The following is a 22,593-nucleotide window of genomic DNA, read 5'->3' as shown; positions in this document are numbered from 1 at the left end:
TTTTACACATGATGTGAAAAGTTCTCTGTTTAAAAGTGTGATTAACAACTCCTGTCTGACAGAGTTTGAAAATGTAAAGTTTCACAATTTAAATGTAAGTAATTAAGTTTGAATGCAGCAGAGAGTAGCTTAAAAAGTACAATTAAACTGAAAGTAAAATTGTGTAAGATCGAAAGCAATTACACAAAGGCTAATTTATATGCTTAGAATGAAATATATTATAACACACTCACTTGACCACTGTCAATCAACACAAATTTACTCTCATAGGAATAACAGCCAAGTCAAGCTACTGTACTTATTAGCCACATTCATTGCCAACAAGTACTGAACATGGTGCACACTGCGGTCAAATACACACTCCAATAAATAAAAGGAGACAAGGCATAATTGCATGTCAAAATGTAATGTTACAATACACATAATACATTTGACTAAGTAATACATTTTACAAAATATATGCAAAAACAAAACCAATTTTAATGCAACATCTTCATGTTGACTTAAAAGTTAGAGAAAAGGTTTTGCGTTTTTAAAAGAGGAGGAGAATTTTATAAACTGTTCCAGTCTGGAAATACCTGGACTGAGGAAGGGAGGTCTGCCACAGTGTCTTCTAAATTTTAACCAGTGGGGGGCACAAATCTGAGATATTGATTGAATATATAAGATAGCATGTTGTGATTGCAGTATACTGTAAAAAAAAAAATGTGATTGAATAAGATATGTTGATGTGCAACGAACTCACATTCAAGTCAAGAGTCAAGCATGTGAACACAGTTGTACCCCGATGATGTTAATGTGGGATTACATTTTAAAATTCAGCAAAAGTTTCTAAGACATTTATTCACATGATTATTAAAACTACCAAAGTTACAAATCAACCCTAATCCACAAATACCCCAAATGAAACATGTCTGGCTCAGCAAGAAGACTTTTGACTGGTTACTTATTAGCAATCACAATTTACAGCATAGTCAACAAGTAGTGACGGTAACGCAAAGCTTTTTTTCAACTATGCAGGTTTATTAGCTGCAACCCACAGACACTGACGCAAATAATTATTATTTCTAAAGCTCTCAGTTTCCATAAAGTCTCCTTGTGAAACTAACCGAACATAAAACAACAGTCTGGAAACATTCTTGTCCATTCAGGAGGTTTGTTCAAAACAAACATTTTTATGTATACCTGTGAGTGTGATGACTGTGTCCTTTGAAGCTTGAACTGGTCAAACGAACTCCCCAACTGGATTATAAGATTACACTACCTGATCTGATAGGCTCGACACATTGTCCATGTTGTTAACTTGAGTTGACAGAGATTTTCGGCTGTCTGTGCCCGATCTGGTCCTTATCCTCTTTGTTTGATTTGGGTTTTGGCCGTAACAGGGGCAAGAAAAGGCTGCTTTGAACTCCCCGCGGAACTTCCCTGGGGAAAATAAAAGAAACATGAAATCCACTTCCAGTTTGAACCGTTTGTATGCCTTGCATCAATAACAGCATTTTTCACTTTCGTAGGCCTTAAAATTTGATCAGTAACTGATGTTTAGAAGAGTTGATTGACTCTGGATACATTAAAGATACATCATATTTCATTGCTTTTTTAGCACATAATGACAAATAGTTGAAATGCATATGTCATTATCAAGGCCATAAAAATCTAATAGCATCTAAATTAACTGAAGAAATGTTTGTGATAAATATAACCTTGTCTGACATTCATATTTACAGATGAGGAATTTAGGGCAGTGATTTGTATTGTTGTTGCCACACTGTCCGCTAGAGGGAAGCATTGAACTCATTCAACTGGTCTAAGTGATGAGGCAGGTTACAAACTTACCGCTGAGGAAATTGTAGATGATGGGATTTGCTGCACTGTTGGCATATATGAGCCAATGTGAGAAAGTGAACCATGCATACACTGTTTCCCTGTCATTTGTGTTCTTGAAAGTCCCAAAGACTCTGCAGGTAAAGTAGGACGTGGAATCAGCTTTTAATGCTATACTCTAAATCACATTATTTTAAATCAGGATTGCAGAAAACAAGCAACAATTCAGTACTGTAAATATACATGAAACTACCAAGGTGAGCTCCTAATGACAAAAGAAATGCAAAATGTGAGTCCTGGTTTATCACAGCCTCTATTGTTGATCTCTCTCCGCTTATATAGCTTTTGAACTTTGAAGTGGCAGATATCGAGAGATTATTACCTTTTCATGACATTGAGCACACTGATTGGCAGGTAGCACAGGGCGAAAACAAAGAGCACCACCATCAGCATGCAAGCTGTTTTGCGTCGGGCCCGGACCTGTTTGATCTCAGCACAAAGTGTGGTCCTGATCCTGACAGACTCTGCCAGGCCTGGAGTCGGAGCTGAGCACTGGATGGACCTCCACTTCCTCTGCAACACTGACGTGCTTCCAGGAATCTGTTGGTAAAGCGTGTGCATACGTCAGGCACTGCAAACTTGCCAGTGGAAGATCAGTTCACTTTGAGATTTATGTTTAAACATGGTGTGTTATGAGCTGATATATCATTTTTTAAAAACATAAAGCGCTGGAATGCACACCTGTTGACACCACAGCTTGTGACATATCTGGATATACGCCAGGACCATGAGACATAATGGTGCAAAGTAGGTGACAATGAAGAAACAGGTGTGATACACCTTTGGGTAGATCTCAGCTGTTGAAAAAATCATTAAAAAAAAACAAAACATCATCATAATTTGATTCAGAACTTTCAGGATGATCTGTCCCTAAGAGTCGCCCCTTCAGTTATTGGTGCTATGCCTGTCAGTCTTTCTGTTCTCACACAGCACATTAACATTTAGTGGCAGAGGTATCGCTCAGGCCTCTCATGCTTAGCCAACGACCCTGGATTTTGTTCGGCTGAAATGAGTGTCACTAGAAAATTTTATCAGCTGTGGCTAGCTGGTTGAAAAGTCTGTCTCCAGCTGACTTTTTAATGTTTTTAAAGCTGATCGGTTTTAAAGCAAGAATCCTTGTAAGGGGCTGTGTCTGGCAACATGCACAATACTAAAAGACTAAGGGTAATCCTACACGTCTGAGGCAAAATCTGGGTTAGATCAAGTTAGTCTTAGTATTCTGGTGCAGTCTTATGTATAAAAATTCAACTGAAATGTTATTTCTTATAACATGAACATTGGATGGCTTTAAAGTTTATTATAGAAAAACATACTTGGCCAAGCAACTCAGTGGTTAGATTTAAAGAGCTATTGCACACTTACACGAGCTGTAAACTAAAGTACATGATTGTACTGTGATAAAACACATCAATGCTGGTTTTGATGTTGACATTTCTTTCCAAAGATCGGCATTTCATGGGTTGAAAATGGCTAAATACACCATCTACTGTTTCAAATCATCCTGAACCTCGCAAAGTCAGAGCTTACTTACTTACATCATGAAATTTACATTAAAAAAAAGAATGTTAACGCCCTATAATTTTCACAGTTCAAATTTTAAAAGATAGTAAATTCATGTTCTATAATAAAGTATAAGATAATCTACGATGAGGTTCAAAATATTGTACAGTCATGAGAAATGATCATAAGGGTGTTTAAATACCATAATACATTTAAACAGAAAAAAATTATTTGAAAAGGGTTAAAATCTTTGAAATTGGTTAATTTCACGTTCGTTTCATTATGTATTATTTAATATTATTTGTCGTAATATTATTAGTCATTTGCAAAGTTGTCTTAATCTGCTAGCCCGAGATCAATTGCTCCTGTCTCTACCCACATACCCAGAGGAAATCGCAGTATGCAACTCATGCGAGTAAAAAGCAAAACATCGCTCATCACTCTAGTGATCACTTCTCAGGTATGTTCTCAGTATTCAACATTGCTACTGTGGTCGGAAAGAAGTGCTAACCTGTTCAGCGTGTTGTGAGGGTATTTATGTAGCACTTTGACTCAGTTGTGCGGTGGTTTTTGTGTTCAACCCGCGGGTGTGCAAAGTATGTCACATGTACATCATGCTGATATATTTTGCCCAATTATTTGTCTATCTGGTATTAAGCATTCGTTGTGAGTTTCCGTGTCATAGCTACTGGTTACTTTCCAGTAATAGTTAAAAAAGGTCTGTAGGTCTGTTTATTTTCAGATAATCTGTAAACCATTCGAGCAAACCTCTCATCGAAGAAACATCACCCATCCCCCTCAAGATTATTTCTCGCTGTTTCTCACCCTGCCTCAATTACTGTAACCTAATGAAGGTTGGGGGTTGAAAAGCTTTTGCTCTTTGCAAGGTTCTCCTCCTTCGAGGACTTGAATCAGCAGATGCCGCCTAACTGTCTTATCAAGACTCCAGTAAAAGTCCCCCGTTCTACTCTATTAGTCCTTAACAACCCTGTGAATAGTGCTCTGCTCTCATAATTATTAATATCAAATGCAAGCTAAATAGCCTCAGAGTCGTACACTGATTTTAGCGCACGGAATGACTTATGCTGTTTTGAGGGTTGTATCTCCTTGAAAGAAGCACAGCAAATGTGCTGAAAATTATTGCTCAATGTTTCTTTATGTATTTAAGTGAGAGTTGTGCAAGCTAACCTCCCCAATGTTCATCACACACTGTGAATAGGCTGGTCTTGTTTTTGAGTTCAGGCAGAAGGCTACTGCACTCCATCACAATAGCCTGCGGGATCATGATGATGCACGACACAACCCAGATGACAACAATACTCTTGCGAGCCCTCTTGGCTGTGCTCTTGAACATCAGCGGGTGGCAGATAGCGTACCAACGGTCTTGGGCAATGCAACTCAGAGTTAGGACTGACACAGAAACGGAAATGGTCTAGGAAAAAAAGAAAAGAAAAGAAACACCAGTTAGATAGAGACCAAACTATTTTGGATTGGTATTTTCAGCACTTTAAAGTCAGAACCCAGAAATTACATCTGAAGGCTTCTTATTTTATGGTTACAACTGTGATATATGTGACATTCACCTGAATTTGATATTGACATAGGTTGAGGGTGCTTATGTGCAATACTACAAAAAAATCTGGAAAAATATTTCAAAATTTGTATTTGCTTTGAATCTCTGAGACATTATATGGCTTTAATGCTAGTCTTTTGCAAACAGCCTTCGTATTTAACTGTCAGCTCATTTGAGACCAAACATTTTTAGAGATACCAAAGAATTAAATGCATGTATTGGTACTCTGTCTTTCATTTTGTTTGCAATAAGAACAGGTTCCAAGAGAAATAGTATTAAAAAGCCTGAATGTCAAAACATTTTTGGTTAATTTTGAAGTCCAACATGTTGAATCTGGCCTTGACTGGTAGCATCAGGGTAGACATTTTGGTAGGGAATGTGGCATCACAGTGACTGATTTTATCCATATTTTTTTTAAATTTCCAGCGCAAATCAGAAGAGCAATAAATGCTATTCACCGAAATTCAATAGCTGTACTGGCTTTCGAAATACACGATTGAACCTCTCTGGAAGTCAAGCACACACCACGTTAGTCCAGTGTATCAGACTGATAATGGCCTAATTGTAATCACACTGTGATCAACCAGCAGCGTGAGTCCCAAATGAGAGTGAGTCTGAGTGCAGACTAGCAGGGTTCAGTTGGACTGGCAGGGCAGGGCAGTCAACGACAATCTCCTTCGCCTTCTTCCTTGTCCCCTTGATGGAGGACAGTCTGCTCTCACCACTATCTGAATTGCCTTGCTCCATAGGAGCCCGAGCCGTACCAGACGAAGTAAGGTTTCAACACTGCCCTGTAGGCAGGAAGGGAGAAATCCCCGCATCATTGGCCTCTGCCTGACAGAAAAATCAATCGTACGTTGTCAGATATTTAGAGCTTGGTATGGTGGCCTTTAAAAAGATCTGGAAGTACACTGAACATGGCGCAAACATAGAAGCCACAGAGTGTGTGCCCAATATGACGTATCTATCGGTGGAACAGGACTTTTCAGTCATTATGGTTCTACTCTGGGATTCTCTACCACAGGAGCTAAGGGCTGCTAAAACAGCATCTTCTTTTAAAAGCAAACTAAAAACATAAACTTTTAGTTAGGTGTAAAGTATGTCATTAACAGGTAAATCTTTTATCTTTATTATTATTATTATTCCCTTTTATTAATAATAACAGTAAAATCTTCCTATCTTATTTCCATTTTTATTGTAATACCTTCATATTTTATATGTTTTATGTCATGTTCGCTTATTTTTTGCTTTTTATCTTGAAGCACATTGAGTCTAGGCCTGTTGTATGAAATGTGTTATATAAATAAACTTTACTTGACTTGACTTGACTTCAGTGCAGCCACTCCCTAGCCATTTTGTGTTCTTGTCATTCTTTGGAAAGGAATAAAAGGCTGAGTCTGGTGATATTACACAGTACATTTTTCTTACAGTCAACAAACCACATGAAAAGACTGAACCAAACAATGAATTGATCCAAGTATTGTCTGTGTAGCCAGAGCCTGTTATATCTGATTCATCTGTGGCATTGTTGTAAGAAAGATATTTAAAAAAATGTCAATGAGAAAACATCAGTGAGATGCACCATAGCATTGGGTGGCATGTTCCATTACTAAGAACACGGGCACTATAGTTTATTTTGAGTTAAGCCCAAATATGTAATTCCGCTAAAAACTACAGTGCCTGGCTTTTTAACAGGAATGAAACTAAGTATTTGTGACCTGTTTTTAAACATTTACTTCTTCAGTACATAGGAACCAAGAAAGGGGTAGGGAGTTCAGAAAGTGCACTGCTGGTTTGGGCCTTTTAATGCAATTTGTTAACAACAACAGAGAAATATAGGTAACAGCTGGAATATCTTTGCATTTCTCAAAGCAAGTAGGTACTTTGCGTGTGGACCACTTTTTAGTGAATGCCAGTGTTTGCTCTTTTGTGCAGTTTTTGGTTTCATTTGCTCCTCTGTCACCATGTGAAAAGCTGCAGGGGAAGGTGCAGTAGAGAGAAGGTTGCCAAGCTGGCTCACGGACGAGTAGAGTAGGACACAAAGACCTGTTTACAGCCTAAACATCAATCAGCAAAACAGTGTATGTTCTTAACTATAACTTCCTTAAACTACTGTATTTGATTATAAAAATAATAATTGACACAAATGACATAGATGATGTAGATGTTGCTTTTTAATTTTAAAAATGCTGAACTACAAGTGTTGACTATGACGATTTTTTGCGATACTGCATCAAGAGCTAATCTTGTTTTTATAAAAAACAAACAAACAAATGAAGTAAAGAAAATTATCACAAATAAATAAAAATAAAATGTACTTAAGTTTTATTGAAAATTCCTTCTTAATCTTGGAAACAGTAGTTGACAAAACAGTTTCACTACAAGTTCCATTCTGTAGCCATAATACAATCAAAAGCTCCAGGACATCTCCTGAATGAACCTTGTTGGAAGTTGTTTTGTGTTGCTGCTTTTTCAATAACTTCAAAGTCATTCATGACACAGTTTCCGCAACCATTTCATCATTTCTTTCAGAAATTATTTGGGTTAACAACATACTGTATTGCAGTTTGGGAGGATTGCTTTTGAGGCAATACAGCACTGCAGCATGGAAAACCGAGCAAAATGTCACACAAAATTCAGGGAGAACTGAAACAATCATCAAGGGGGAATTAATTTGGGAGAAAAAAAAAATCCTTGTGCTCTCATAAGAGCAGCTGGAGGTAGTCCTTGCAAATACTGTAGCAGCAGCAGTTACCCTACAGCAGCAAAGCACAGAACAGCCAGCAGGGTGAGAGTGACCATGAAGACCTTCAATCCAGTGCCATGAGGTGCGATATGTGTGGTGAGTTAGCAGCCAGCAGAGCAGAAGAGTTCAAACATTGATTTGTCCATGTGTAAATGAACATGAATAAATTCAGTCCACGTAATCCTTTTGGTTTACAGCTGCATCCATTCAGAACATATTGTGTACATCACAGTAATGCAGGACCACACTTTGTGACATGGTGGAGGTCAAATTCACTTTGAAATGCGTTCGTATAGAATATAGTAGGATTTGTGCAGGATAGTGTAGGATTTCGGTTCACACTCTCAGAACAGAAGTGTAAATCAGTGTTTCTTTTGGCAGATCTGTTGGTGGCAATAGAATCAAAAAAAAAAAAAAGGAGAAAGCAAAAGACTTGACCAAGGTGTTAAATCACCATGGGTTAACATCAAAAGTTTCACACAGTGCACATCTCATGGGATATAAAATTATTTTTCTGCCTTACTACAGAGAAAGGAAAAGAAACATGGGGTCTTAGCGTGTATTCATAAACCTTTCCCAAGTGGATTTGTTTTAGATCTGGTCGAGATAACTAGTATCCTGTTTGAAGAGAAGATGTCAGGGTTGATCTCTTACCTGCAGATACGGCACAACTTTGCAAAGGGTGTTTCCAAAGAACCACGTCTCCGTGATGTCTACCACGAGACTCACAGGCAGGCAGATGATGGTGACCAAGAAATCAGCAAAGGAGAGATTCACTATGAAATAGTTGGTCACGGTGCGCATGTGATGGTTTTTCCACACTGCAAAACAAACTGTAAATGATGCACAGTCAAAGACAGCCCAAATACTCAATAAAGGCAAATATTTATCACATTATTCCAGGGCTTTTAATGTCAGTCACTACTGTCTTGAAGAGATTTTTTTTTATTTTTTTGCCCTAACATCCCTTTTGATTATTTGCTTTTTATTTAACCAATTCATTGGTACACTGATCTCTGGTTATTATATTGTTTTATCTAGTTGATCCATTAATTTTACTTCACGAATGACAATATTCTCTGCCATGACGGCGTCTGCATTAATTTCACATCATAAGGCCTCAAAATCCAAATTGAAAGCAAATTAAGTGAACCCAAAAAAGTGTGACCTTCTATCAGATCAAACCTGAATGGATTTTAACATTTATTGAGTCACAAAAAATATAAAAGCAAAAAATAAAGAATAGAGTTAATGGTGAATCTTTAGTAAAGGCAAATCCAATGCCATATACAGATAAAGACTGTGGAAACTTCAGTGTGCATACAGTGGGGTCCACTTTTTGACCTCCTGTGCTAAAGCAGCTAAATGTAAGTTTTCTTTGCTGCCAAACATGGTTTGTTGCCAGTAGCAGGTGATGGCGGTGGTCGCTTGCCAAGAGCTTCAGCCATCGTTGCGTTTACAAGACAAGAGGTTAGAATACGACCTCCGGGCAGCGCTACGTCTCCAGTGCCGCCTGTACACTAAAATGACTCGCTATCGGAAAGTGACAAAACGGGCTGGTTAGCATGATAACTTCAGTAGAAGAAAAGAAGTGATAGAAACAGCGCTGGGAGAGTAAAGGAATGAAGTTTGATGCTGAACTCGCAGAGTAACTTCTAGACTGTTAATGCTAACGTTGGCTGTTGATGCTAAAGTTGGCTATGTAGCAATAGCGAAAACTTACAAATAAACCTCTTTTAAGTAAATTGGTCTAAGTTATGTATAAATGTCTGTTTGAATCACTTGCCACATAAAATCTCAGCAATGTGTGGCGAGTACAATAAGATCTAAGTTGTAATAAACTGTATTATCCTTCAAAACTAATTGGTTGCTTTTAAAGGATAGAAAAGAAAAAATTATGTTTGTAAAAGCCTTTTGCTCTATCTTTGTTCAGTTTACACAGATGAAACTGGTGGTGTGTTGTGTCATTTCTTATGACTGTAAAATCCAATGCTTTCTCGTACACTAACTGCAAAAATGAAGTGAAAACCTTATGGATGCACCATAAAGTATTTCGTCTGATCAGATTAAAGTTGGACGGAGCCATAGTGGGAATTATGGTGCGGTCAGGCTGGATCTAGCCCCGCAAAGTTTACTCACATGATGAGCAATAATGCAATAATATCCCTTGAATCACTGCATCTGCAATAAAAGCCTAAACATAGTCCATATATAATTACATCTCAGCTGATCAAAAAATTTGCTTTATTTGTTTGAATAGATTATTTCACACACAGAATAAAGGGCACAAGGATCACAAAAGCAAAACAAAGTCTTGCATCATAAACAAACATTCTAGCTGCACTTTCTTCATTTTTACATCAACAGTTACAGTAAGCATATGTTTTTCTCTGCTGGAGAAAGACATGGGTAAGCTCCTGTCGTCTCCCTCACAGCTCCCCATGGTGTTACAGGGACTGTCATGAAAACAAAGAAAAACTAGACCTACTAAAACCACACATGAAAGAGTGGCACATCCCAATAAATCCCCAGAGGATGACTGGATCCACATTAATGCATGCAATCAATCAGTCTTAAGAATGAGAAAGATAGTGATGTGAGCATCTGCCACAAAAGTTTGAATGAGACAGTGCTACAACTTGGGATGTCACCAAAATAGGATGCTTCCTCATGCGTAAAAAGCCATTGACTTGTCAAACACAGCTGTGTGCAAGTGCCTAAATTAATCCCCTTTAATAGACACATACTATGTATGAACATTGTTCAGTCTAAGTTAAATTAACAATAAGAATGAAGAAGTGTAGCAAGTGGGGAGGAGGTTGGGGGGTGGAGGGAGCTGCAGCAACAAGCAGCATTGGGATGAGCCTGCTTATCGGCAGAATAGCAGTGAGTGTCTGTTTCTAATGGTCATGCCGTACACCTGAATGATTATGATCGGACACTACCAGTCAGCAAGTAGCCAAACAGCTGATGAACGAGCCAGTGAATGCTACTAATCACTTTCATCGCTCCGCCTGAATTAACGCTAGGTTCCATTCCCTCCCAGTCAGTAATTAAAGGGCGTCACGCATGAAGGAGAGTAAATCACAGCATTTATTTAGTGCTTTTATCCAAAGCACTTCATAATGTGCCTCTCATACACACACACACACACACACACACTTATGGCAAAAAACTACCATGCTAGGTGCTAGCCAGACCAGCAGGAGCAATTTGGGTTCAGTGTGTTGTCCAAGGACGCTTCGACATGTGGACAGAAGAAGCTGGGGACTGACCCTCCAACCTGCAACAATAAAACTCTCTGTTGTGTGCCTCTGGACTTCAGAATAAAAGCTGAGAATTGTAAAGTTTTCTTAAATAATTATAAAGTACTGTATTTTGGTATATAATTGTCATATCAATCTAACAAAACAATATAGACAAATACTTGGTGTCAAATACTGGCAACACTGTAATAATGTATAGTAATGTACTGTGTATACCAATGCATAAACACTTTTTCAATCTGCACATAATCAGCAGACAATCAGCGAGTCAGAACAGTGTCTCAATTCATCTTTGATTTTTAATTCACAAATCTATGCCAAAAAACACAACTTTTGTGCCAAATTTTAAGTTTACCTTTGTGGGAATACTTTAAATCTGAGTTTTGGGCTGAAGCTGTGGTTGCTGTATTTGCTGCTAGCTGAACACCAGCGCAAAAGCCTGAAGGCATAAAGCCTGATCAAAATCATTTAGACTTGAAAGGATATTCTGGTAGTGTGCAGACAGGTTTGCAATAACTAAGACATATTTTATTCAGGAAATCATGTGCTAGATTACTTAATGTTACCCACTCCATAAGAAAGAATCACTTCAAGCTTCATCTCTTCAATTTATCCTGTAGCAGACTGTGAAAACTGCTCGGTGAACTCTTTCTGAGTCAGTTTTTTTTGCAATCGATTGCACAACAACTCCTTCCCATTTTCACTTTCTTTCCCTCTGTCTTCCTGTAAAGTAGTTTGAAGACTCTTGAACTCTGAGTGCACGAAAACTTACGTAACATTTTGAAATTGAATGAAAATTACAATCTCAAAGCCATTACATTTCAGGTCCAGAACAAGCAGAGTGGAGAGTGTGCACATGCCAAAGACTTTTACAGCTGCCACATCAAAAACTCAAGCACATTTCACTCCGACTTTATCAAGTCAAACCTTTTTTTTCTTTAACAAAACCCAATAAAGATTTCTGTGAGATCAAAATTTTGTCCCATCAAATTTCCAGGGCGATCATTTTCAGGCTCTTGAGCAATGAAATTTTGACTTTCAGTATATCTTACTGCAAAATCAATGGGCCAATACAAATTTGTAACATAAAGTTATTGATCAAAGGCTCTAGTTTCTGACAAACAGTGTTTCTCCAGTATTACCGAAAGGATCTGTCAATGTTGCAGCTGACTTCACTTCCCTGAGAATCTACTCCTGAGCCTACGAATCTAATGCCAGCCGAACAAAACCAGGGCAAAGGCAGTGAAAACATATCAGAGAATCACCAATCAACTGTGAGGAAAAATGGACCACTTTTATACAGCATCCCATAATGGCAAACAAGAATCACCACCTTTATGGTTGTCTTCCTCCGCCAACTAGTCAAGTTGCAGTTTCCATCCATGTCTGTCCAAAGTATTATAATATATATATTTAAGACTTTGATGGAATTTATTAAAAGGTATTAAGTGCATTTCATAATAATTACTATATGAATTGTTGAGTTATGACCAAAAAAGTGTTTTGTGAGGTGACAGTGACCTTCACCTGTGACCTTTGACCTCCAAAATCTATTCAGTTCATTCTTGAGTCCAAATGAACTTTGAAGAAATTCCCTCAAGGTGTTCCTGATATATCTTGCTCATGAGCAACCCGATAACATAATGCCTCCGGCCACAGTTGTAGCCGGCACAGAGGCATAGAAAATACTGCATAACATGTAAGTAACAAGTGCATTAGAGCCCAGAGTGCTTTCCATGACAATGATAATATTGGAAAGAAATTATTATATTAGAAATATAATCAATGTCCGGCCCAGGCTATAAAACAGGGCTTCTAACATACACCAGGTAGCTACTTGCCAGTATCAGAAATGGGTGAAATGTACTGTTGCATATTAATTGTCATGAAATGCTTTCATATCTTACACAGCGATTTATTCAGTGTGGACTGCTGCATTCATATTCCATTCTCTGAGTCTTTGTGCATAAAAACTGTTTTTATCTCATCCATTATTATCACTGACTGCGTGAAATAGTTATTATATACTCACATTTTTGCATAAGGGCATTTGCTCTCGCCTTTGCTATGTATAAAAGAATATGAATTATCATACATCAGCCAAGTTTACTAGTACACATTAGCATATTGTGCAGGTGGATCAGTTGGAAATAATTTATTATTTAAAAATGCTGTTTGAATTCAGTACCACACAAGATGAAAGAATGAACTGAGGTCTGTAGTCTAAGTAATGTATTCATTACTTCTCATAGTCTAGGGAAATAATTGACACCTAAACCCTAGTAGGTGTGCTGAGGCCTGTGGGTGGCTACCACAGCAACAATTAGATACACTGGCTTGAATTAAATTGAACTGAAAAGAGACACAACCTATATTTGATCTCCTGTTTTTATGGTCATAATTGAATGAATGCAATTTAGCATTAAATCCAAAGCAAACCTAGGGGCATGCTGACATGAGCTGCTGGCTGAACTTAGGTACTCTAGGAAGTGCAACAGGTGGACATCAGCTTGTAGCACAAGGTGGTTTTAGTGGCACACCTTAAATGTAAATAATAATAATAATAATTAATTACCTTTTAACTACAGCGTCATGCTAAGATTCTGGTTGGGAGTCACCAGAGGTGGCCAGGCAGACTCCAGTGGGAGATTTTGCCACCCTGCCCTTGCATCTCAGTCAAGGCGCTGTGGTAGGAGGGTGGGTTAAAGCCCCTGCTGGCATCTGATTGGCCACCTCTGGTGCTTCCCTACCAGAATCTAATGCCTCAATATATGTTTGAAGCAATGGCAATCAAAAAAATGTAAAAAAATGAGAAAAGCAGCTGCATGGTCACTTTGAGTTCCCCCCTAAGTTAAATGGTAGGATTGCTTTTCCTCATATTCTGAGTCTGAGTCAGTGGTTTTTCTCAAATACACCAGAAAACTACAAACAGAACCGAAATAAAGGAAAAAATTATAGGGAATAGATTAGATGAAGTGGGGGGGGGGGGGTTGTCCAAAAAATAAAAGTATTGTGATTTAAGACTTCAATCCGTGCATGAAAAACAAGCTTCTTTTTTCTGTTTCTTTAAGTGCGTCCGTACTACTTGTGCAGTCTGTGTCTCCGAACACATCTGTGTGTGTCCAGTTCTGATCATTTCGAGCGGCACTCTGCTGCACCGAGACCAACCCCCCCCCCCCCCCCCCACGCTCTGTGACTTATCATCCTGGAGCCCCCTACATGAGCGGATGCACGGCTGCGATTACACTGAACATCATCATCGCTGTACTATTTTACATGTGTCCTCAAAAAGTTGTTCAGAGTGTGCCGCTGCCGTGTGATTCATGCGCGACCGGGGAAGGAAAATGTGTCAAAGACAGAACTCACCGAGCGAGTTTCCAGTGAGTGAGACGAAGAACACGACAATGTAAGCCACAATGAGAACCCATTCATACTGCTTGGGGTGTAGGTACTCTCTCCAGATGTATCTCAGAAGTTCATCGTCCTCATCCGAAGTGGAGCGCAAATGAGTGCCGTTGGCCACGTGTGCAGCAGATAAACAATCCTCGCAATCCAAATTCCCAGTGATCCCGGACATCCTTCGAGGGGGGGGGGGGTTCGTGTGTGCGTTGTGTCCCCCGTTGTTCGTGTCCGCAGTGACCGCAGGTTGCAGACTGCCAGTGAGGACGCGGCACCACGGCGCGGTGATAACGCGGCTCCACAGACCTCGTCAGCGTGACGCCGATTTCTCCTCTGCCTCCGCGCACGGCCGCAGCAGGGGCCGAATACCCACAACAGAGCTGATGCTATGAGCTACTTCAAACCCCCCCCCACCACCACCACCTCCAAGGACAAAAAAAGGGGGGGGGGGATCTGAGTGAGGCCGGGGAACAACCGGGAACATGTCCTGAGTCTCAGCCCGCTGATGTTTGTTCTTTCCTGATATGAGCACTGAAGTATTTCCACAGGGATCTGACCCTTCTATAAAACAGAATTAATGGTACAATATCATAGTTCAGGTTATTTTATATCAGCTATATCTCTTCAAACGTTCTCTAGAGTTTCTTCATTTTGAAATGAAGTTCAAAATCACATTTTTAGAGATCTCGGTTCTTTTCGTGGGGCAGAGCGTTTTGCCTGTGATGGACAAGGTCATGTAAATGAATGGAATCAGGTTGACTGACTATGGAGCCGCAGCAGCTTTATCTGCCTCTAAACTTCATTAGAAGCCTTTAAAAGGAATGATTTCATAAATACGCCAAGGACGAGTTGAGACCTGAGACCGTTTCACATACCCATTTACTGTGCATGACGCACAAATTGCATGAGCTGTCAACACAGCTGTGCACTCCATTAAAATAAAGTGTGTAATTTACCTCAGAGAGTGGGGAAAATGTTGAGACGTTGACAGGATTTTGCTTAATGACTGAATGGTAGGACGAGATAAGGTATATACCAATTTATGGAGAAAATATCAGCTTAAATCATTAAACTAAATAAGGTGAAGTACTATAATTTTGATGTCAGTAAGAGGCATTATTTCCTCTTCATTGGTGCATTCACTGTCACGAGCTGAGGAGTAATGCTGCAGTGCAACGGGTGAAAAAGTAACGGGTATCGTGACTCTTCACACAGCAACACCCTACTGTATCCCAGGGTCTTGTTTTTCGATTGAAAAAACAAGATATGTGATCTGTCTGGGTTTGATGAGGCAGAGCAAAATATGATGTAAGTGATGACAGTACGGTTTCAGCTAGAAAAGTGGCCTCAAATGATAATAGAGGTGGAAACACTGCAGTGAGACAAACAAAGACAAGTCTGCACAAACGGCCGATGAGAGAGGAGGTCAAAATGGATCAAACCACAAATCTGAGGGGGACAAGTTTTTGTTGCAGTGTTGCACACACTGTGGTGTTAGAGCAGTGGTTTCCAACCTTTTTTTTTTTTTTTTTGGTCTGACGTACCCTCAATGTCCTGTCAGATGAGCTACCAATCATGTCCCAGCTACCGGTGATGTCATGACTTGTTTAAAAACTGATTTTGAAAGATTTTCTCACCATATTATGTTGGTCACTATTAGTTACTATAAAAGTGGGTATTTTTGATAATGTTGAGATGAAATTTTATTGTGACAGGTCACTAGTAAAAATCGAAATCTCCTTACTTGGTAAGAAAGTCTTGGGAAATAGAAGTCTGTTCAGCAACATGATTCATTTTTTATAGCAACTTGAGATATGGATATATTTTTGTCATTGTTCATTAGACACTCCAGACTGTACTTTACTCCTTCAATTCTTCTGATTGCAATTCCCTTGGTAGGAGACAGCAGGTGTTTCCTCTTTACAGGTGTCTTGTTTACTCCATTGTACAGACGCGTGTGTCTTGTTACTTCATTAGAAGATTCAGATTATTTACGCCGTATGAGTCTCCTGTCCCAGCCGAGATAATTAAGATGACATTCATGATTTCTCAGAGAGTAGTCCTTAGTCTTTTTCTTCTTATTCTTTTCAGGCAGAGAACATTTTTCCATCTCTTTTATCTGTAAATTTCATATTCTCTGCTCACTTGCTAATTAGTTTTCAATGCCTTCCCAATCAAAAACACATAGTGTTAAAGGAATATTTCAATACTTTGAGAAATACATGTATTTCCTTTCGTGTCAAGTGTTAAATGAGAAGCTCAATGCCACTCTCATGTCTGTACGCTTAATCTGAAGTTATTAAACAAACATATAAATTATATGGAGTGTTGGAATTGGAACTGACGTATCAGAGGTCTCTGTCATTTGAAATTTCTCCCTGCTTTCCAAATGTATAGTAGCCTACCAAATACCTGATATATATTTGAGGCATTGTCAGGGGAGCAGAATAGAGGAATGATTGTGACCCTGCAGATCTTTGCTCCCTCAGCCCAATTTATACTCAGGGAAAAAAAATCATTACTTTAAGAAACAAGCAACACAAAGTTGTCAGACACAATGCAGGTTCCTGTCAGTGTGCTCGCAGGAGGACTGGAGACAAAATGACTGAGAGTTGTCCTGCAGCTAAATATATGAAGGTCATGTGCAATCATGATCGGACCCAGCTGTGAAATCATAATTCTACTTCGTTATTTTTGTGTCATGTAGAATGAATGGGCTGTTCCCAAAAATGGCATGTCGATGTAAAGCCTTGTGCAAAGTGCTTCCAGTACATGGTTGCCATGGCGCCACAGTCAGGTTTTTGTGTAGGACGACACCCGATCCAATCAAACCAAGTTGATCTTATCATCTTGGTTTTTATCTTCATTCTGATGGAGGAGGTTGACACAACTAAGCTGTATCAGGACACTATCCAGTTCTTTCTGGGGCTTTTGCGTTTGCTGTTGCTCGCCATATAATGAGCATCTGTAACCGAAGCTCCTCATAAACAGAAATTCCTAACACCAAGGATCCGAGGATCGATACTCCTTTGACTTTTCTTGTTTTGGCCATTTATCAACCAGCCCCACTGAAGCATCATGACTCAAGTCAAGTGTTCTGCCTTTGGGGCTCTTCTCTGCTAATCATGTTCCAAAGGATTAAAGGCTAAACACAAATAAGCAGCAATTTATTTCTACCTTCAGTTAGAATAATGCCTTCAGGCTCTACATCCTGAATCAGCTTACATGAATTTAAGACATGAAAATCTATACAAACAAACATTCTGAACAATAAAGCAATTCCCCTTGATGGAAACATTTAACAACCTTTTCTTCTCTGTTATTATTTTTATCTTTACATCTAAAGAGTTATCAATTATCCAGACAGTTATGAAGAGCCCCACATAGTAAACACGATCTTTACATGTCAACCCACAAGTATCTGAGAGTAATTACAGGAAATGGCTTTTGTGGTTCTTTCTAGAGACATGGAAAAGCAGTACCCAGAAACTTGAAGCTGAAAACAATCCCGAAGGCATCACTGTGAAAATAGTGAAATCTTTCAACAGCTTTTTAAGAAATTTAGTTTGCCTACCCATGACATTTATAAATTATTACAATTGAGACATCGTCTCCAAAAGCATAAAAAAATGGGGAACTATTTGACAATGACAAGGTAAAAAGAGGAATTATATCCAAGACATAAAATATATCCACTCATATATTCTGGGATTGCCTCAAACTCTTGCATTATTGGCAACATATTCAAAAAGAGATCAACTTTCTAATAGGTATTGGTTTAACTTTGAATCCAGCACTGTTAATTCTTAGTATTCTGGAGGAAAATATACCAGAAAATAATTTGAGCTAGGGATTTGGCTCCTCCTTCTTGTTTTATTATAATTTAAAATGACTGCATAAAAATAAAAAAATTTAAAAATTTTAAAAAATATTGTGAAATCACATCAGCGTTCTGGTTTAACAGTCTTTGCTTTCTTTTTGTGTTCAAGTTGGGCTGGTTTCTGATCAGATCTTTCATAAGCCTACCTTGTATGCATGTATGAGCATATCTGTCATCTGGCCACTGTAAGTGAAGAAAAAATGCCTCCCCCGCGGGGAGGCATTTTTACAACATAGAGATAAGATAAAGTTTATGACTCCCAACGTGTGATTTTTCTGTCTTATAGGGATGTATTAATTTATTGTCTCTTGGTATCTGCTCTCGATAAAAACCCGGCTGTGTTGTACAACTCTAAGCTCGGTCGTAATTATTCCTCATTGATTTTTCAGCATTATCTGCTTTGGGGCTCATCACAGTGCCGTCTCAGGCACTTGATCACACCGCAGGCTCTGACACAAAGCTGTATTAATTTTTTAAAAATTCATTTACGTTTTTGAAACAACAGTTCCACATTAGCTGGCATAATCTTGGCTGATACACTAGCTTCTCAGTGTTGTAATCCAAAGTCAGAGTTTCATACACCATGCAGACCGTGCACATGTGTGTATGAATCTGTAGGATTGATACATCATTGCATAAGGATAATATTAACGCCCAATTCAAAAATTTTAGGGAAAAAAGTAGAGACATCCTGAATTACACAGTTGCATGCAGCCATTAGTTTAGCCATTAGTCTTTAGCCAAAACCCACAGTGGAAGCTCTCACAGTTCTCTGAGATGCCTGTATGTCTCTGTATAGCAATATCATACAACTACAGCACAGTCTTCTGTAATCCAACATTCGTGCCTATGCTGTATCTGTGTGTAAAATTTGACTGTCCCCACTTCGCATGTTTATATTCACATGGAAGTGTCTTTAAGAGCCATGATTCACCAAAATAATATGTGTTAAAGTTGGTGAAGACTGAAGCAATTTGTCAGCCTGTACCCAACAGGTGAAGCTATGGAGCACAGACCCATGAAGTCTGACACAGTTCAAACTTCAACTCAAACTTTTAGCTGTGTAGAAAAATGATATCATTGCTATGGATATTTGATCAGCTTCTTTTGCGTGCAGCTGTGAACCATTTTGTGGCTTCTAAACTCTGTGGAAACCCGCAACCGTGATGTAAGACTTGCACATATGCCGTGTGCAAAATGTCAAAGATTGGATCAACTTTGTGGGAGAAACCCAGAACACCAGGAAGTTTTAGGAGCACATCTAATCTGTGCAATATGTTCATGTTAATGGGAGGAATCTGAACAAAGAAAACTGATTTGATGGTAGGCCACTCAGTGTTTACTGGTCAGCAGTAAAAATTGCTTTACCTAGCATAAATTTGTGTGATTATTTTGCTTGAATAGCTTGAGAGATTTAAACCCTATCCCCAAATTTTGTTCTATTGTGAATAATTATGCCTCTCATCTATTTTCACATTGGGTTCACAGGACACCATTAAACTTTGTACACCTATCAGCAGACATAAAAGGAACCCTCTATTATTTGTTCAGTTAAACTAACCTGCACTTCAGACACAGCCGGCTGCTAAATTTTCCAAAACTTATAGTGGTCAGGAGAGTATGAAGCTCCCGAGGGACTGTCCTTCCTCCCCTTCCCTTATGTGGGGACGGCGGCAATGCAATCCGGTCATATATCTACTCACCCCAGTGGTGCGATAAATTGCCGGAAGTGAGCTGCATTTCAATGAGACTCACTAGCATTTCTGACGACATTGTCCGACTCATTATCAGGAGGTGGAGGATTTGCTTCAGGTGCAACCAAAAAGTTCACTGTCACATTTTGTACTGAGCTTTGCCATCAAAGCAAGAGCATCCTTCCAAGAGATCCCAAGAAATATACTGTGTGCCAACGTATATCAACAATATACTCTGTGTGTGACAGTATAAACCCGAATGTACTGAACATTGATTTTAACTTTTTACACTGATTTTGATGATAATCAGACTCAATCATTGGGCTGGCAGTGAGTAATGGAAGTCTTGTGAGTATTGTGAATTAAGAAAATTATTGCTATGACACACAGTTTTGAAATATTAAAGTTTTTTTTAACACCTTGGAGGTAATGGTGTCAGGAGGTGCCCGGATTGCCCGGAGAGTTAGGGATTTTCGAAAGAGACTGACACCAGTATTTCCAGGTGGATATGGAGAATGTAACCAAATATGGAAAGTATGACGCCATTATTTACTGATGAAGTGAAGTTTATTTTTTAGAAAACTAGGTGGAGAGCCCATCAGCAAGGAGGAGCAAATTTGGGGTATAAAAGATGATGTCTAGCTATGCTTTCTTCAGTTGGTTTCCGGAGCTAACTCGGGTTTATCTCTTGTGAAAGAATAAACTCTATTGCTTTGAACTCTGATCATCTCCAGGGAGCTTTTTTGAACTTTTTGAGACGCCAGTAACTCATCACCTTCACAGAAGTTAAGTGCTGGAAATAAAAACTGCACAAACTACTGTATGTACTGAACAAAAGTGCATACACAGTAGTGTACACTAATGGACCTAAATACAGTACAGTTAAGGCTAGTATGCAAATGACTGGGTTGTTTCAGGACATCATGAGTCTAACTTGAAGGTTTTCCTGTGCATACAGCTGCTATCTGCCATAATAATATGGTATATGATGGATTGCAGGTGATGTGTCGCCGCATGTGGGTAAAAGGAGAAAGAAGGAGTCACTCAAAAAAGAACATGCTCTGCTGCAAATAATATTTTAATTATCAGATTTTTACCAGAAATTTTGATTTTTTTAAAATGTGTTTTCCCTTTTTGTTGACAAAATGCTGAGCCTAAAAAGTGGCACTTTATTTTTCATTCTAACAGCTTGTCACCATAACCTCTTCACGTAAAAGTCCATTACAGAGTTTCAGGCACAAGCGTTTGGCTATTTATCTTAAGGTCTAGAAATGTGAGGTACATTGACAATTTTCTATTTTTATGCAAAAAATGGTAAAAATGGAGAGGCGGGATGTTGAATTTTAGTGTTGGCTGGGCCATGTGAGACACAGGATGAAAATGAATTTCGTTATACAGCTTCATGTGACACCCCTCTCTATTCTAAAATAGATTGGATGACACTGGATAGGAATTTATGTTGAGTCCTAAAGTGTTATTTACGTATCTTTATTTCATGCTTCATTAGTAACAGGTCAATATTTGTTTCACTTACTTGTGTGATATAGTTGGATTTTTGCTTTAATGGATGCTGAACAACTGTCTTTAATCACGTCTGTGCATACACAGATGAACTAATTACAAGGAAATTAACACACTTTATTAATCACTTTCAGAGCCATGTGAGCGTGATATTTGTTGCATACTGTGACCAAACACAGCCTCACGGATGGCAGGTTTTGAGCATTTAATTATTTTTGAAAGTCCTCACTGTATTGAGCTTCAAAGTAAGCTTAAGCTCTTATGTTTTCAGTTATTAAATTGTAAAGCTCCTTTTCAGAAGAGGCCCAGAATCTGGCTACAGCAATAATTTTGAGTTTAATATAAAATATACTATCTAAAAACTGTTTACATTTATTACATAGTAATTTTGTTTTTCACATTCCTTATCATGTTACTAGATACATGATATGACACATACATACAAAGAAAAGAATCAATCATATCAAAAAACTTTTTCACTTTTAGCCACGTTTTCCCATCTTGTTTCGATTATATAAAGTGAGAATGGCCATTAAATGTTTCCCATAAGTATGTAGATTTTTTTTTGGTTGTTTGCTTTTGACAGTTTATTATCGCATCTATGCTTGAGTCTGTGTTTTTCCTGTAATCTTGATTTAATTTCCTGAGGCTACCTCCTCTCACCATAGTTGTATGTTCCTTTAATAATCAGTTGCCTAAAAGATCTGTGTTGGGTCAAAACGCTGCTAATAAAAGCTGAAGGGAGCTCTGACTCCAGATTGCAGGTAATTTTCTGTTGTAAACATTTCTTATCATCCGTCAGACTCCAGGGAGATGCAGTAAAACTGTGACTGGTCTTTTAGCTGTATAGGTTAAGATCAGACATAAAGTTTATCGAGCTTTTTCTTGGTGTAATCACCACCTGAGAGTGGAAGAGTGGCAAATTGCTCCCAGTTTTGTGGCAAATTTTCTTTAAGACGCTTCCCTTTTTATTATTTCTGAAAGTATCTTTTGACAAAACCTTTAGGCTGAACTCCACCAGCAAATAAGCATGTAATACAGAAAGAAAAACATGAATCACCCCCTGTCATTTTCAGTAACATTTTATCAGCATCACCAAGAGAAAGTAAGGTGGATCTTCTGTGTTTAAA

At 38.6% G+C, this 22,593-nt stretch overlaps 1 protein-coding gene across 1 annotated transcript; it reads right to left on the bottom strand.

The window, feature by feature from the left end:
* Positions 1–1,255: 1,255 nt before the first annotated feature.
* On the bottom strand, positions 1,256–14,546 carry hcrtr2 (hypocretin (orexin) receptor 2). The gene is made up of 7 exons (XM_040138416.1): positions 14,336–14,546; positions 8,358–8,536; positions 4,573–4,816; positions 2,566–2,681; positions 2,207–2,424; positions 1,837–1,958; positions 1,256–1,425 (listed from the first exon to the last, which is right to left on the bottom strand). The coding sequence occupies exons 1-7, from the start codon at positions 14,544–14,546 to the stop codon at positions 1,256–1,258; spliced, it is 1,260 nt and encodes a 419-aa protein (XP_039994350.1).
* Positions 14,547–22,593: the final 8,047 nt, after the last annotated feature.

This window comes from Xiphias gladius, chromosome 11, assembly GCF_016859285.1.
Source record: "Xiphias gladius isolate SHS-SW01 ecotype Sanya breed wild chromosome 11, ASM1685928v1, whole genome shotgun sequence".
Taxonomy (NCBI): Eukaryota; Metazoa; Chordata; class Actinopteri; order Istiophoriformes; family Xiphiidae; genus Xiphias; species Xiphias gladius.
Note: the sequence above shows the minus strand (reverse complement) of the source record. Positions and strands in the feature narration are given on the sequence as shown.